At 39.2% G+C, this 14,325-nt stretch overlaps 2 protein-coding genes across 7 annotated transcripts in view; one reads left to right on the top strand and one right to left on the bottom strand.

The window, feature by feature from the left end:
* Window positions 1-311: 311 nt before the first annotated feature.
* Window positions 312-1,314, bottom strand: LOC106092034 (aquaporin-1-like). The gene has a single exon (XM_013258774.2). The coding sequence runs from the start codon at window positions 1,275-1,277 to the stop codon at window positions 477-479; it is 801 nt and encodes a 266-aa protein (XP_013114228.1). The 5' UTR covers window positions 1,278-1,314; the 3' UTR covers window positions 312-476.
* Window positions 1,315-2,773: 1,459 nt separating this feature from the next.
* Window positions 2,774-14,325, top strand: part of LOC106092036 (importin subunit beta) — a 48,162-nt gene continuing 36,610 nt past the window's right edge. For all 6 annotated transcript variants that reach the window (XR_009397768.1, XR_009397764.1, XR_009397769.1 and 3 more), the window contains exons 1-2: window positions 2,774-3,180; window positions 3,246-3,385. Coding sequence is in view for 1 of the 6 variants with exons in the window: in XM_013258777.2 (XP_013114231.1) it covers window positions 3,325-3,385 (61 nt within the window). In the remaining 5 variants the exon portion in view is untranslated. The remainder of the gene's footprint in view (window positions 3,181-3,245; window positions 3,386-14,325) is intronic.

The raw sequence follows: 14,325 nt of genomic DNA, 5'->3' as shown, positions 1-14,325 counted from the left end.
AGCTATCCTGTGCCGGGCCAGTTCTCAGATGGTCCACCTCTATTAAAAGGCGAAAATCCTTTCTCTGCAAAGACACAGCTTCAGACTTAGTGGAAACACATCAGCTCCAGACCCAATCGAAAATGGAGGTACGCCTAAGTATTCCTGTCCCAGAACCAAACCAAAGGAGCAAATACCAACCGAATTAAGAAAGAGTTGCAGAAAACTCACTAATCAGGTAGATACACAAAGATCGCTCAGACTTGTGAGTTCTATTAAGATTCCTGGATATCCATACAAAATATTAATTGTAAAGGGAAAAAAGTTTTATTCGAAGATTCACTTTTTATCAAAATAATTTAGCATAACAATCAAGCAAACTAACAAAAGCAATATACAAAAAAAGAAACAAAAGTATCTAACAAATCTTTAAACATAAATAAACGCGTAAGTTTGACTAAAAAATATAGTAATAACAAATATAAATCAATGACATATTAGGCAAAAACTCGTGTAGTATCCAGTTTCTTCAATTCACGTTCATAGGCATGTATGCGATACTTATCGGAAGCTTCAGTTGTCTTTGGCGGTTCTGCAGGAAGTTCCAAAATTTGCAAATAGATTAAAGTCGCCACAACAGCGCCCAATATTGGACCGGCCCAGAAAACCCAGTGGGATTTCCAATTGTTTGTTGCATAAGCTGTACCGAAAGTCCTGGCAGGATTCATTCCAGTACCAGTATAACGTATAGTGCCCAAGTGACCCAATGTTACACACATGCCAATAGCAAAAGGGGCAGTGAAGCGATTATCAGGTTTGTTGGCATCACATGCCCCAAAAACCGTCAGCACCAGTAGCAAACCAAGAACAAATTCAATTCCAAAGCCTTGAAATTCCGATACGTTTTCAGCTAACCTGTTATGTCCCAGACCATTGTGATATGCTTCATCGAGAATTCCTTTTATTGTACTTGTACCAGCAAGGGAACCAAAGCATTGGGCTAATATATATAAAATAGCACGTATAAGACTCAAACGGCCCGCCAGCAGCATGGCAATGGTAACCGCTGGATTAATATGCCCGCCACTCAGATGACCCACAATAGTAATGGCCGCAAATATACCAAATCCAAACGACAAAGCTTTAAAAGTTCCATCTTCAGGTTGAGTACATGCGCCACTTGCGAAAAAATTCAAAATGAAATTTCCCAAAAATTCGGCAGCCATTGATCTCCAAAGGTGGCGTTTTTTACATTGAAGTTCATCGAGGCCAATGGAATACCGGCTAGTGGACGACATATTGAAATAAAGCACAAAAAACAAGTCAACTTAACTCAACGACGAGTTATTGGATACTAATTGTATAGTTACAATAACAAAAGATAACGGTAAACATCTATATGGAAAGTGTTTAGAGTTGTCATGTGTTTTATATGTAAATTAAACTTCTGCGGAAAACCCTAAATGCCATGGTACAACTAAAGCCGAGTATTCTGTTCAGCTTTTCAGGCGGAATCGTGTAAAACTCCATAAAAAAAACGTCGACGAAACGCTGCAGGAAAACAGGCGAAAAAATAGTACTCTGTTTACAACAAGGAAAATGGCAAAAAGAAATTTTAGTGGCAACGCTTGACATCATTGTCGGCATCATTTTTGTTTTAATGGTTTAAATGGTTCGTTTTTTTTTTTCTTTTTGTTACTTTATTTAAAAGCGAAAAAAATAATAATAACCATAAGTCCGCCTTTTGGTATGAAAATAAAATGAAAACATAACTGTTGAATTCCGCTCGCGGAACAATTAAAGATTTCCGCTACTATTCCGAAAGCAGAATTGAATACCAACCCTTATCTTCTTCGTGTGTGTTTTATATTTGTATTTTCTTCATTATAACACTGTTTTGTTGTTTATGTGTGTAATATCGGATAGAACATGTTTTTAACATGTTTTTAGAAAAAAATCACAGCTGTGCTATAAAGCCTTTGACATTTAGATTTACTGTAAAATCAAAACAAAAACAAAAAAACTGTACTCAGCTGTGACGCATGACGTCACCCTATTAGTGCAATCTGTTTACCGCAAATTTTTGTGGGATTTGTGTGCAGAGTTGCATTTTTACAACGCGACACTTAAAAACAAAGCTCAACGCGCTCACTCTGTTTTGGCCTGTATTCAGTAAATTCTGCTTTAGAACGAGCCGCTCATAAAGCGTCATACGCTTTGCATCAGATTTTAGATTTATTGTAAAATCAAAACAAAAATAAAAATATTGTATTCATCTGTGACGCATAACATCACCCTATAAGTGCATTCTGTTTATCGCGTTGCTTTTGTGGGATTTGTTTGCAGACAAGGCGGCTTTCAAAAGGTGGTCTCAAGCGAACAGCTGTTAGCAGCCGGCCAGCTTTGACGGTCTTAAGATGACAGATTTTTGCTTACATTCTCTTTGTTGTTATATTCTTTCTCGCATATTCTCTTCTCATGTACGCACACGTATACACACACGCGCACACAAATTTATTTATGTGTGTTGGCAAAACGTCGTTCAGCTTGATGGCAAGATGGCGCATTGCACCTTATGGTTTGCGGTTGTACAAATGAGACCACCTTTAATTGTTTCGCCATGGTTTGCAGAGTTGCATTTGTTATGGCCTGTCATACGTTATACGCTTTGCATCTGGTTTAGGCCAACGCTTCGAATCGTGAGAAATTGTAATAATTTTTGAAATCAACGGCAACAATTTTCAATTATATAGTTGCCAGCACTGCAAACAGACAGACAAAAGTGAGTCCCACAGTACATTGTACATTCATAGCCGGGCCACGCGCTGTTTGCTGAGTTGGTTTGCAGTTCTTAGAAAGTCATTTGTACAAACTTTAAAGAGAAATATTTAAAACTTATCTGCATTTCATGGATTGGAAATTGAGCTGTAGAGGAAACTGAATTGTATGAAACCAATAACAATAAGAAAAAGAATTTAGCAGACACAAGAAAACGAAAAGCAAGAAGACACCACCATACACTGACATAAGGAATAAAGTGAAAAGCGAGACAAAAAAAATCAATTATTGACGGGCATACGAACAAATCGATATCAGACAGACCAACAATACTCGGCGACGCATATTCAACTGGAATTAGGGTTTTGTATTGAGCGAACGAACAAAAAAAGCCCAAGTTTCTATTGTGTTAACTCCAAAAAGGTAGGTAATGCATGCATGGCAAAAAGTGAAGGTTATGCGATGCTAGTTAATTTTTTTTTTCGTAGTCTGCATAGCAGCAGCACGCCTTTTTAATCTACAACAACAACACCATCAACCATTGGATTCCCAGCGCAACAAAGAAACATGATGAATACTCAGATTACTATGCAACTGATACAGATCTTGGAAAAGACTGTTTCTCCTGGTAAGTATTATCTTATTAATGTATATACTGTTTTATCCGGAAAGGAAATGAAAGTTGGTTACTTATTGGGATCAATTTTGTGTACAGATAATTCGCTGTCATTTCATTTGTATAGGTGCGTGCTGCAGCAGTAATTCTCTTTGTACGTTGTTCGCCTCTCCTCTTTCTCCTATTCGTTTTAATTCTTGGCTGCGTGCGTTCCATAAGTTTTTTTGCACACATCGAAAGTTAGGTAGAAGCAAATGTGATGAAATTGTGAATAAAGCGTTATTTAACTACAGCCGCAAGACAGCTCTCGTATAGCGTTTATTGTTTGTGTTTTTGTGCATTTTCTTTTGAAAGCTGTTCGCTAAGGAATTTTTATATGTGCTCATGGTTGTAAATGAGCCGTGGTTTCGCGGTTTTTTCTTTCTTTTTTAAGTTTGGTACCATATTCGCTTTTGCGAATTTTTTCCGTGAATACGTTTTTTAAGATAAAAGATTTTGGTGCAAATAAACTTGCAAATTTCATTCAGAAGGACATTACCCCATAATTTATGAGACCATAATTTATGATATCATTGAGATTTTTGTAGTGTTTCAAAAAAGTTATTGCGAAAAACATGGGTTTTCAACTGCGAAAAAAGAACTTAGTTTCAGGAGGCCCCTTATAATTGAGCTTAGAACTTTAATCGGACTGCACTCATTGATATGTGAGAAGTAAGCCGCTGTTCCTTAGTGGAATGTTGCCCATAAGTCGAACAGATAAGTTTCATATTGCCAAAAGATAAAGAAAATTTATATTTGTATAATTCACAATCTTGTTCCACACAATAGAGCGTCATTTCGTAATAATTTACAAATTAATTTTCTATTAACAAAGAGGTATTATTTAAAATCGACATGCCAACTTGCATGAATCTAAACTGTGGCACTTTTACGATATTAAGAAGGTCAAGCAGACAGTGTGTCTTGGTCGTATACGGTCTATGCTCTAATATCAAAACCAGCTGATTAAGATTTATTTGCCAATCCCATGGCAGCCGATTGTACGTACCGGATTGACCCGATGGAGTATTTCATCGGCAAGGGCTTCCGCCTTCCGTGTACAACACACTGCTGCAACAACAATTAGAGAGATGGCGCGGATTTTTCAGATTCGAACGACCAACAACCGAGGACGTAGGCTCCGATCGTCTTATGACCCCAGTTTACCAAAACCCACGTAGGGATATATATCTACAACTCTGCCAACGTGAGAATGAATTGAGGTTTTTTTGGTATCATTGAAAAACAGCAAATCAGCCGGTCCTGACAACGTACCTGCCGAACTGTTGCGGTATCAATCAATCAATCACTCCATTCCAATCCTGGGATACAAAAGTTACCGCAAGGACAGCAAACGAGGGAACGTTCGAGAGACACATGTATCCGTATTATTTATATTACCTCAACGGTAGCCCTGTGTGGGCGTCTCCGTACATGCTGCTGTTATGTCGGCCCATGTATGGGTGATAATTTGTAGCTACTCGGTTAATGCTGTCTTGCATTAGCGCGCAGTATCGGTTTTTTTTACGTGAAAGAGTTTGAACAGTTGTGAGAAGCACTCAAACATGCTTCTCACAACTGGGCGTAAAAGTAGACTTGCCACTAAGAGCATGTGGTCACTATCGATATTGCCTCCACGTCTAGTTTCCATCAGGTGATTCCCAAGTTTATTTGTGTATATTTTTATGGGGGAAATTTGTGCCTCTAATAAGAGCCTTTTTCATGCTCAGAAGTCAACCAATCTGTCGCCATTGTCATTCCTGGTACCGCCAAGTCCTTGCATTACCATGATTTTTTGTAGATTATTGTTGTTATTGCCCATCTTGCCATTGAAATTCGCTATAACAAGTTTAAGGTGTCCTTTTGGTGGAGAGCGTGTAACTGAATCTAGTTGGGAATAAAATTGATCGTTTGTTTCGTCGTCATCAGGTTCGGTTGGTGCGTAGCATTGTACAATAGATATTTTGTGGAATTTTGAATTTAATCTTGCCATCATATTGCGCTCAGATATGATATTGTATGAAAGAAGTTCTTATTTTGCTTTCGGCGACAATAAAAGACCGACCCCATTTATTCGGTGGATGACGGTCCATAGGTTCGGATTTTAGCCATCGTAGTTAACTTAAACCGAGGATGTCCAGGTTGACAATCCCATGGCAGCCGGTTGTATGTACCGGATTGACCCGATGAATTCCTTCATCGGCAAGGGCTGCCGCCTCAGTGTACCACACACTGCTACTACAACAACAACATGTCCAGGTTGTAGTTTGACATCTCGTTCTGGACTTGGTAAACTCTCGATGATTCTGAAAGAGTTCTGACGTTCCATGTTCCAAACATAAACCGTGTTTTGAATCCATAGATGTTATCGGGGGGTAGTCAGATCCATTATTTCTTGTTGATGTTTCTGTAATCGTGTTTTTCGATGGATGGCGGATTGAGCCATCGCATCAGTACCTAGTGCTGTTGCTGCCAGTGATCTTCCAAACCGGACATTTTTGACGGTAAATCTTCCGAAGATTTGTGATCGCCACCGTTGACCATTCCACTGGTTCAACCCCTGCCGACCCTATTGCACGGTCTCTTCGTATTCGTATTTGTGTAAGCGGGATACCCCTGCTAGTGTTAACGTTTTGGTTCGCCCGCAAATTTTAGTTCTGCGGTAACTGCTTTCCCCTATCCATCCCATGGGGAGGCGTCCATTGGGAGAAGTAGCATGGGAGCTCTACAACTTTTGGTTAACTTTTGCCATCAAGATATGATCATTTCGTTGTATTTTCATAAAGGGGAGGTGTAAAGAAAATTTTTAAATGCAAAATTGGCAAACAACACGGCCCTCTTAACGCCAATATGACTTATATTTTTTTTTACTAAATTTCAAGAGTTTCGACAATCTTCTTCGACAGTCATTTATTCTCTATTACTTCCTCTGTAAAACCCAAAAAGAAACTCAAAATTATCTATTCTATCCGATTTAATGTATCCAGGATTATCAAAGACCATTTTTCCAAAATCTAGAATTTTCCAAATTGTGTTGTTGTCGTCACCATTCTGAATTGCTATTTTTGGCGCAAAAATCTCTATTTGTGAAATGTACCATTATATAGGAGTTACTATAAAATATTGGTCGATTCGCCCTTGGATTATACTTTTGCAAGGCCGAGAAAAAATGCAAATTTTGACCATGAACATTCCACTAAGAAACAGGGACAAACTTCTCACATATCCAATGAGTGCAGTCCGTTTCAGGTTTTAAGCTCAATGATAAGGGGCCTCCTTTTTATAGCCGAGTTCGAACGGCGTGCCGCAGTGCGACACCTCTTTGGAGAGAAGTTTTATATGGCATAGTACCTCACAAATGTTTCCAGCATTCGGAGGGGAAAACCACCGCTGAAAAATGTTTTTTTCTGATGGTCTCGCCGGGATTCGAATCCAGGCGTTCAGCGCCGGACATGTTAACCTCTGTGCTACGATGGCCTCCAAGAAAAAGTGTCTTACAAAACTTTAGACGAATAGGACCAATAATTTGGGTTTCAAAGCAAAAATCCCGAAAATTGAGGGTATGTTAATATGGGACCTACATCTAATGTTGGATCGATATGGACCATAGTCGAAATATTTGCATTTTATAGGCTTAAGATGTTTAATCTGTAGATCGATCTATATGGTAGCTACACCAAAATATGGACTGGTACTGTACTTTAATTTAATTGGACATTACAGAAAATGTATTCCTCTAGCTCAAGCTCAACGATCTTTTGCGCTTCTTCACAATTTCTTTCTTTCCACTTGGTCACTCCATCGGAGTATTGGTTGTTGTTGTAGCAATGTGTTATACACTGAGGCGGTAGCCCTTGCCGATGAAGGACTTCCTCTGCCATGAGATTGGGTTGTGAGTATTTGTCTTCCCCCATTAGCGTTTTATTTTATGGTCGCTTTCAAGAGACTTCCTTGCTGGAGCTTCTTTATCCATTCTGATAACATGACCTAGCCAATGCAAACGTTTTATTTTGATGGTTTTAACTATTCTATCGTCGTCATACAGCCCGTGGTTCATACGACGCCTAGTATATTATAAAAAATTTTTCCGAACTTTAGCAAAATCGGACATGAGATACCCCTTTTAGGAGCTGAGGATTTCAAATCTGGTCTACGCGGGGCAATGAAAATATATAGTCCTATACAGTCCATCCTCGAACATAATGGATAAAAAAATATTACAATTGTGCCAAAGTTTAGTTTCCACACACATACAACTAATGTGATGAATCGTACACTTATAATGACGTAATCTCGAAATGTGGCTTGGATATGCACAAACTTTGGGACGAGTTATTTATGGCAAGAAGAGTAAACCAAAGAGCAATAAATCGTAAAATTGGAAACATATCTCACTATTTTCGACTATTCGACTTCAAAATCGATTATTCGACTTTTTAATCATTGAAAGTCGACTTCGACTTTTCAACTTTTTTACGCAAAACGTCGACTAATCGATTATTCGAAAGTCGACTTTGGGATTCCTAGCGGGAACAGGTTGGCCATTGGTTATTTAAGGGCGCCAATAACTCGCCTTGTCATATCGAGCATCTTAAGGCACTCAGTTTTTGTGCAAGAGCCGGTGCCACCCGGCCTCTCACTGAGACACTCCGCTCGATACCGCTGATTGTCCGCTCCTGCTCCTTGAGGAGTATTTCACTATCCACAACCTGTGGACGCTTCCGGTAGCTCGTAGCTATGCTTCTGGTGACAGCAATGAACACCTCACAGAACGGACCTCAATGTTCCCAACTGTGTGGTGCTCACAGCTACCCCATGCCGGAAATCGTAAAATCGTCATCAGTTAGTTCACGGAAAATCCTATGGGGGGTCTCCAGATCGTGAGAAGACGAGGCTATTACTGAAAGGAAGTAAGAAGGAGGTCAGTATAGCTATTGGTATCATAACGGGTCACATAGGTCTACGAGCTCACTTATGTAAAATTGGTGCGGCAAGTAATAGCATGTGTAGGGCATGCGGGGAAGATGGTGATGCGTTGGAGCATTTCCGTTGTCATTGCCCGGCTTTCGCGTCTAACAGATACCGACACAATACCAGACATGAACCAACTTATGGGGGTGGTATTGAAAACAATTAAGGATTTTGTAAGTAGCACGGAATTCCTAACTTAAAATGTTCTTTTTAGAGGTTACTTTATAGTTTTTAGAGCGCACAACAAGACGATTACTCCATAGTGGCATGGGACGGATAAATATCTGCACCCTCTTTTCAACCTAACCTAACATTTTCATTGCTGAATTAGATCACGGCTGAATTAGTTACAGGTTGTCTCATTTGTACAATAGCATAGCTTTACAAATTGACGTTTTGCCAACACACACACACAAAATGAAATTTGTTGTTGTATGCAGATCCAGGAACTCTGCGACCAAGGTGGGATGCGTCCAGAGGGATATGAGTCTGGCTGGGCAGTTTAACAGGTGACATGTGTCGTGTGGTCCCTGGTCATAATCGGGACATACACTCTGCACGTTGGCATCAATCCTTGCTCTGTAATCTCGAAATGTGGCTTGGATATGCACAAACTTTGGGACGAGTTATTTATGGCAAGAAGAGTAAACCAAAGAGCAATAAATCGTAAAATTGGAAACATATCTCACTATTTTCGACTATTCGACTTCAAAATCGATTATTCGACTTTTTAATCATTGAAAGTCGACTTCGACTTTTCAACTTTTTTACGCAAAACGTCGACTAATCGATTATTCGAAAGTCGACTTTGGGATTCCTAGCGGGAACAGGTTGGCCATTGGTTATTTAAGGGCGCCAATAACTCGTCTTGTCATATCGAGCATCTTAAGTTTTTGTGCAAGAGCCGGTGCCACCCGGCCTCTCACTGAGACACTCCGCTCGATACCGCTGATTGTCCGCTCCTGCTCCTTGAGGAGTATTTCACTATCCACAACCTGTGGACGCTTCCGGTAGCTCGTAGCTATGCTTCTGGTGACAGCAATGAACACCTCACAGAACGGACCTCAATGTTCCCAACTGTGTGGTGCTCACAGCTACCCCATGCCGGAAATCGTAAAATCGTCATCAGTTAGTTCACGGAAAATCCTATGGGGGGTCTCCAGATCGTGAGAAGACGAGGCTATTACTGAAAGGAAGTAAGAAGGAGGTCAGTATAGCTATTGGTATCATAACGGGTCACATAGGTCTACGAGCTCACTTATGTAAAATTGGTGCGGCAAGTAATAGCATGTGTAGGGCATGCGGGGAAGATGGTGATGCGTTGGAGCATTTCCGTTGTCATTGCCCGGCTTTCGCGTCTAACAGATACCGACACAATACCAGACATGAACCAACTTATGGGGGTGGTATTGAAAACAATTAAGGATTTTGTAAGTAGCACGGAATTCCTAACTTAAAATGTTCTTTTTAGAGGTTACTTTATAGTTTTTAGAGCGCACAACAAGACGATTACTCCATAGTGGCATGGGACGGATAAATATCTGCACCCTCTTTTCAACCTAACCTAACATTTTCATTGCTGAATTAGATCACGGCTGAATTAGTTACAGGTTGTCTCATTTGTACAATAGCATAGCTTTACAAATTGACGTTTTGCCAACACACACACACAAAATGAAATTTGTTGTTGTATGCAGATCCAGGAACTCTGCGACCAAGGTGGGATGCGTCCAGAGGGATATGGGTCTGGCTGGGCAGTTTAACAGGTGACATGTGTCGTGTGGTCCCTGGTCATAATCGGGACATACACTCTGCACGTTGGCATCAATCCTTGCTCTGTAGGTGATGAGGCGGCTGCATCTACCGGCCTTTGATAACGCGTTCACCAATCCATAGAGATGTGTTTCTACCGGGTAAATACCCGACGCCTGGGTATTTACCCAATAAATACCATTTTTGGGTATTTATAATTTTGCCGATATCTTGGACATAAAAATATTTTCCAAAAAATGTTTGATGATTTCGTATCTTTGTACATAAACCTGATCTTCTGATCTCATAAAATCGGATTTTAGTTATTTATAGCCGCTATATAGACCAATCTCCAGATTTAAAGTCTTGAGGCAATAAATTGGTAATTTTTCATCTGATTTCGATAAAAATTTGGCACTGTGAGTTCTGGTAGACCCCTACCCATTTCTGCGAATTGTGATTGTGGTTCAGATCGGACTATATTTGGATATAGCTGCTTTTGGAACGACCGCCCGATCTCCTGATATATGGTATTGAGGCCATAAAGGATCAATTTATTACCCGAATTCGATGAAATTTGGCATAGTGTCTTCTGATAGAACCCTACCCATTCCTGTCAAATGTGGTCCAAATCGGGCCATATTTGGATATAGCTTTCATATAGACCGATCTCCAGATAAAGTGTAACGATCCTATAAAAAGCGCATTTTTTCGATTTGAATGGAATTTGGCACTGCGAGTTCTGGTACCCCTCTTAACCTTTTCGTTGAATATCGCGCAGATCGGGCCATATTTGGATATATGGTATTGAGGCGATATATGGTATTGAGGCGATATACAGCGGTCAAAAAAAGTATTCATCATTCAATGTTTTTTTTTTAATAAGTCTACAAAAGACAATTGGAATAAAAACATATTAAACTAATGATGCAGTAGTGCTTGTGTGATATATATGTACACAATTTCATTGTTTTTAAAGAAAAAAATAGTAAGGGCCATTTTACAGCTGAACACAAAAAATTAAACAAAAAAAGTATTCATCATTGCAAAAAAACAAAAAAATAAATAACATAATTTAAAAAAATTAATACTTTGTTATTCGACCACCGCGTCTTATAACTTCTTTTAAACGGTTTGACATCGATTGGACTAATTTAGCGGTTATATTTCGGTCTATATTAGTCCATTCCTCCATTATCACCTGTTGCATTTGACTCTTGCTCGAAAAATTGCGCGTTCTCAATTTGCGTTCGAGATGTTCCCAAAGATGTTCAATTGGGTTCAAGTCGGGACTTTGAGGAGGAGTTTTAATGACTTTGGGGCAGTTATACAGCATCCACATCTTGGTATTTAAAGCAGAATGTTTGGGGTCATTATCTTGATAATATTGAAAGTTATTACCAAGCCCAAGTTTTACAGCACTATCTTTTAAATTCCTCTTTAAAATGTCAATGTAATACTTATGATCCATTACTCCATTAATAATTTCAAGATTTCCCGCTCCTGAAGCCGCCATACACCCCCAAACCATTAAACCACCTCCACCATGTTTTACAGTAGCAACTGTGTTTCGTTCTTCAAGCTCTGTATTTGGTTTTCTGTACACTATGACCTTTCCATCGCACCCAAAAAGATTAAACTTGCTCTCGTCTGCAAAAATGACTGTTTTCCAAAATGATTCGGGCTGTTTTACATACATTTTTGCGAAGTTTAGCCTTTTCACTCGGTTTATTTTATTTATAAAGGGCTTCTTACGTGCAGTTCTTCCTCTGTAACTATGCCTTTTGAGTGTATTTCGAATTGTTTGTGTAGTAACTTCCTTCCCTAAATATTTCATAGTGTTTTTACGAAGAATGGTCGCATTTGTCTTCGGAGTTTTCTGAACTTGCCGCACTAGCCAACGCACATCTCCAACTGAAAGTGCTTTTGGTCGACCAGATCTTGGTTTATTGTCAACAGTTTTCGTTTCTGTCCACTTTCTCATGATGGATTGTATAGTAGATCGTGGTCTATTTAATATTTCACTGATAGTTTTTTGAGTTAAACCATTCCTGTGGTGTTTTATTATCAAAACTTTTACCTCATCAGAAACCTCGTTTTGCTTACGACCCATTTATATATTTTCAATGAAATTAAATATTTGCTGTCAAGGGCAAAGCCTCCTTTACTAAATAAAACAGAAAAGGGGGATTCCCAAATAATATTTGAATTTGACTTTGATGATAGCACATCAATGATGAATACTTTTTTTGTTCTATTTTTGGTGTTATTATATAAAATTGCATTTTTTACGCTAATTAAATTTATTTTTTGAATTTATTTTAAAACATATTACGAAAAATAAACTATTGCATAAAACTGCATTATTTGTTTACTTTAAATTTTCTTCAATTACCCAAAATAAGTGAATTTATTATCAATTTTGCTAATGATGAATACTTTTTTTGACCGCTGTATGGTATTGAGGCGATAAAAGATCCATTTATTACCCGAATTCGATGAAATTTGACACAGTGTGTTCTGGTAGAACCCTACCCATTCCTGTCAAATGTGGTCCACATCGGACCATATTTGGATATAGCTGCCATATAGACCGATCTCCCGATATAGTGTAATAAGCCTATAAAAAGTGCATTTTTCATCCGATTTGAATGAAATTTGGCACAACGAGTTCTGGTACCCACCTTAACCTTTTCGTTGAATAACGTCCAGATCGGACCATATTTAGCTACAGCTGCCATATAGACCGATCTCCCGATGTAGAGTATTGAGCCAATAAAAGGATAATTTTTCATCCGATTTGGATGACATTTGACAGGAATGGGTAGGTGTCTACTAGAATACACAGTGCCAAATTTCATCGAAATCGTATGAAAAATGACCAATTTATTGCCTCAAGAACTTAAGTCTGGAGATCGTTTTAGATAGCGGCTATATATAACTAAAATCCGGTTTTATGGGATCAGAAGATCAGGTTTATATACAAAGAATATGAAATCATCAAAAATTGTTTGGAAAATATTTTTATACCCAAGATACATATGAAATTATAAATATCCAGCTTTTGGGTATCATTGGGTAAATACCCATGTATTTACCCAATTTTACCGGGTAAATAACTTTTGGGTATTTACCCATCGCCCATCTCTACCAATCGATCTTCTCAAAAATTTGCACAACGATTTACTCTATAGCTCCTACAATACGTACGGATTTCGATCGAAATTCTACATATCAAATTTAAGCAAATTTTAAATTCGACAACTTAGCCTGCATATCCATTGTGGTGAAGGGCTTCGCCCGACTTTTGCCTGTCCTTACTTGTTTTTAAATAATTTTTTGCAGCTTTTGCATCTTGCATTTATTCGTTGTTGGCTGTTCCTTCCTTGCTGCTTGATCTAGGGCTTTTCTCTTGTAGCGCTGAACCTCACGCTCTAGATCATGCAGATCTACCATAAGGCTTCTGGGCGGTGTATGTCTATGATGATGAATTGGATGGTCTCTGCGATAACAGCCCAGAAGGTATTGCTTAGACAGCATATAGTTATGTCTTCGCACGTGTAGGATCTTTGTCTCCTGATGTAGGTGGTCCACATGAGGATTGATTCTGACAGATGTGAATATTATTCCACCGCGTATCACAGAGCTGATGAGACCACAGAGCAGCTCTGTTTAAGAACTGTCGAATGTAACACCACGTATTTTGGGACACTTGATGGTTGGAAGCGGAATAAGAGCCAAGAGAAGTTCGTTGAGATAGACGTTCAATCTATCGCAGATGTTATCAATGGGTGGAAGCCTTATGCCATGATCCTGCAATCGTCCGCATATAATAAGATCTCTATGCCGTCTGCAGTGGGTGGAGAGGAGTACGTTGACGTTAAACTGTGCTGGTGATATCAACCCGCCTTGGGGAACTCCCTGTTTCTCTCTACGGTTTTTCGATTTCCTATCCCTTAATTCCACAAATGACTGGCTACCACACAGATAATTCACGACCCAGTGTTTCGGTGCTGGCTGGAGGGACGTATTGGCGATGTCCTCAAATAGTTTCAGTACCACAAGGACCGTCCTATCACATGGCCCGGGGCTGATTAAAGTCACGGCAAATGTATGCGGTGATGGCATACAAAGCAGTTGTTGTGCTATGGAGTCTTCGAAATCCATGCTGATGCTCAACAAATAGAAAT

The sequence above is a fragment of the Stomoxys calcitrans genome, chromosome 3 (assembly GCF_963082655.1).
Source record: "Stomoxys calcitrans chromosome 3, idStoCalc2.1, whole genome shotgun sequence".
Taxonomy (NCBI): domain Eukaryota; kingdom Metazoa; phylum Arthropoda; class Insecta; order Diptera; family Muscidae; genus Stomoxys; species Stomoxys calcitrans.
The sequence above is the reverse complement of the archived record's forward strand: the minus strand, read 5'-3'. Positions and strand labels throughout refer to the sequence as shown.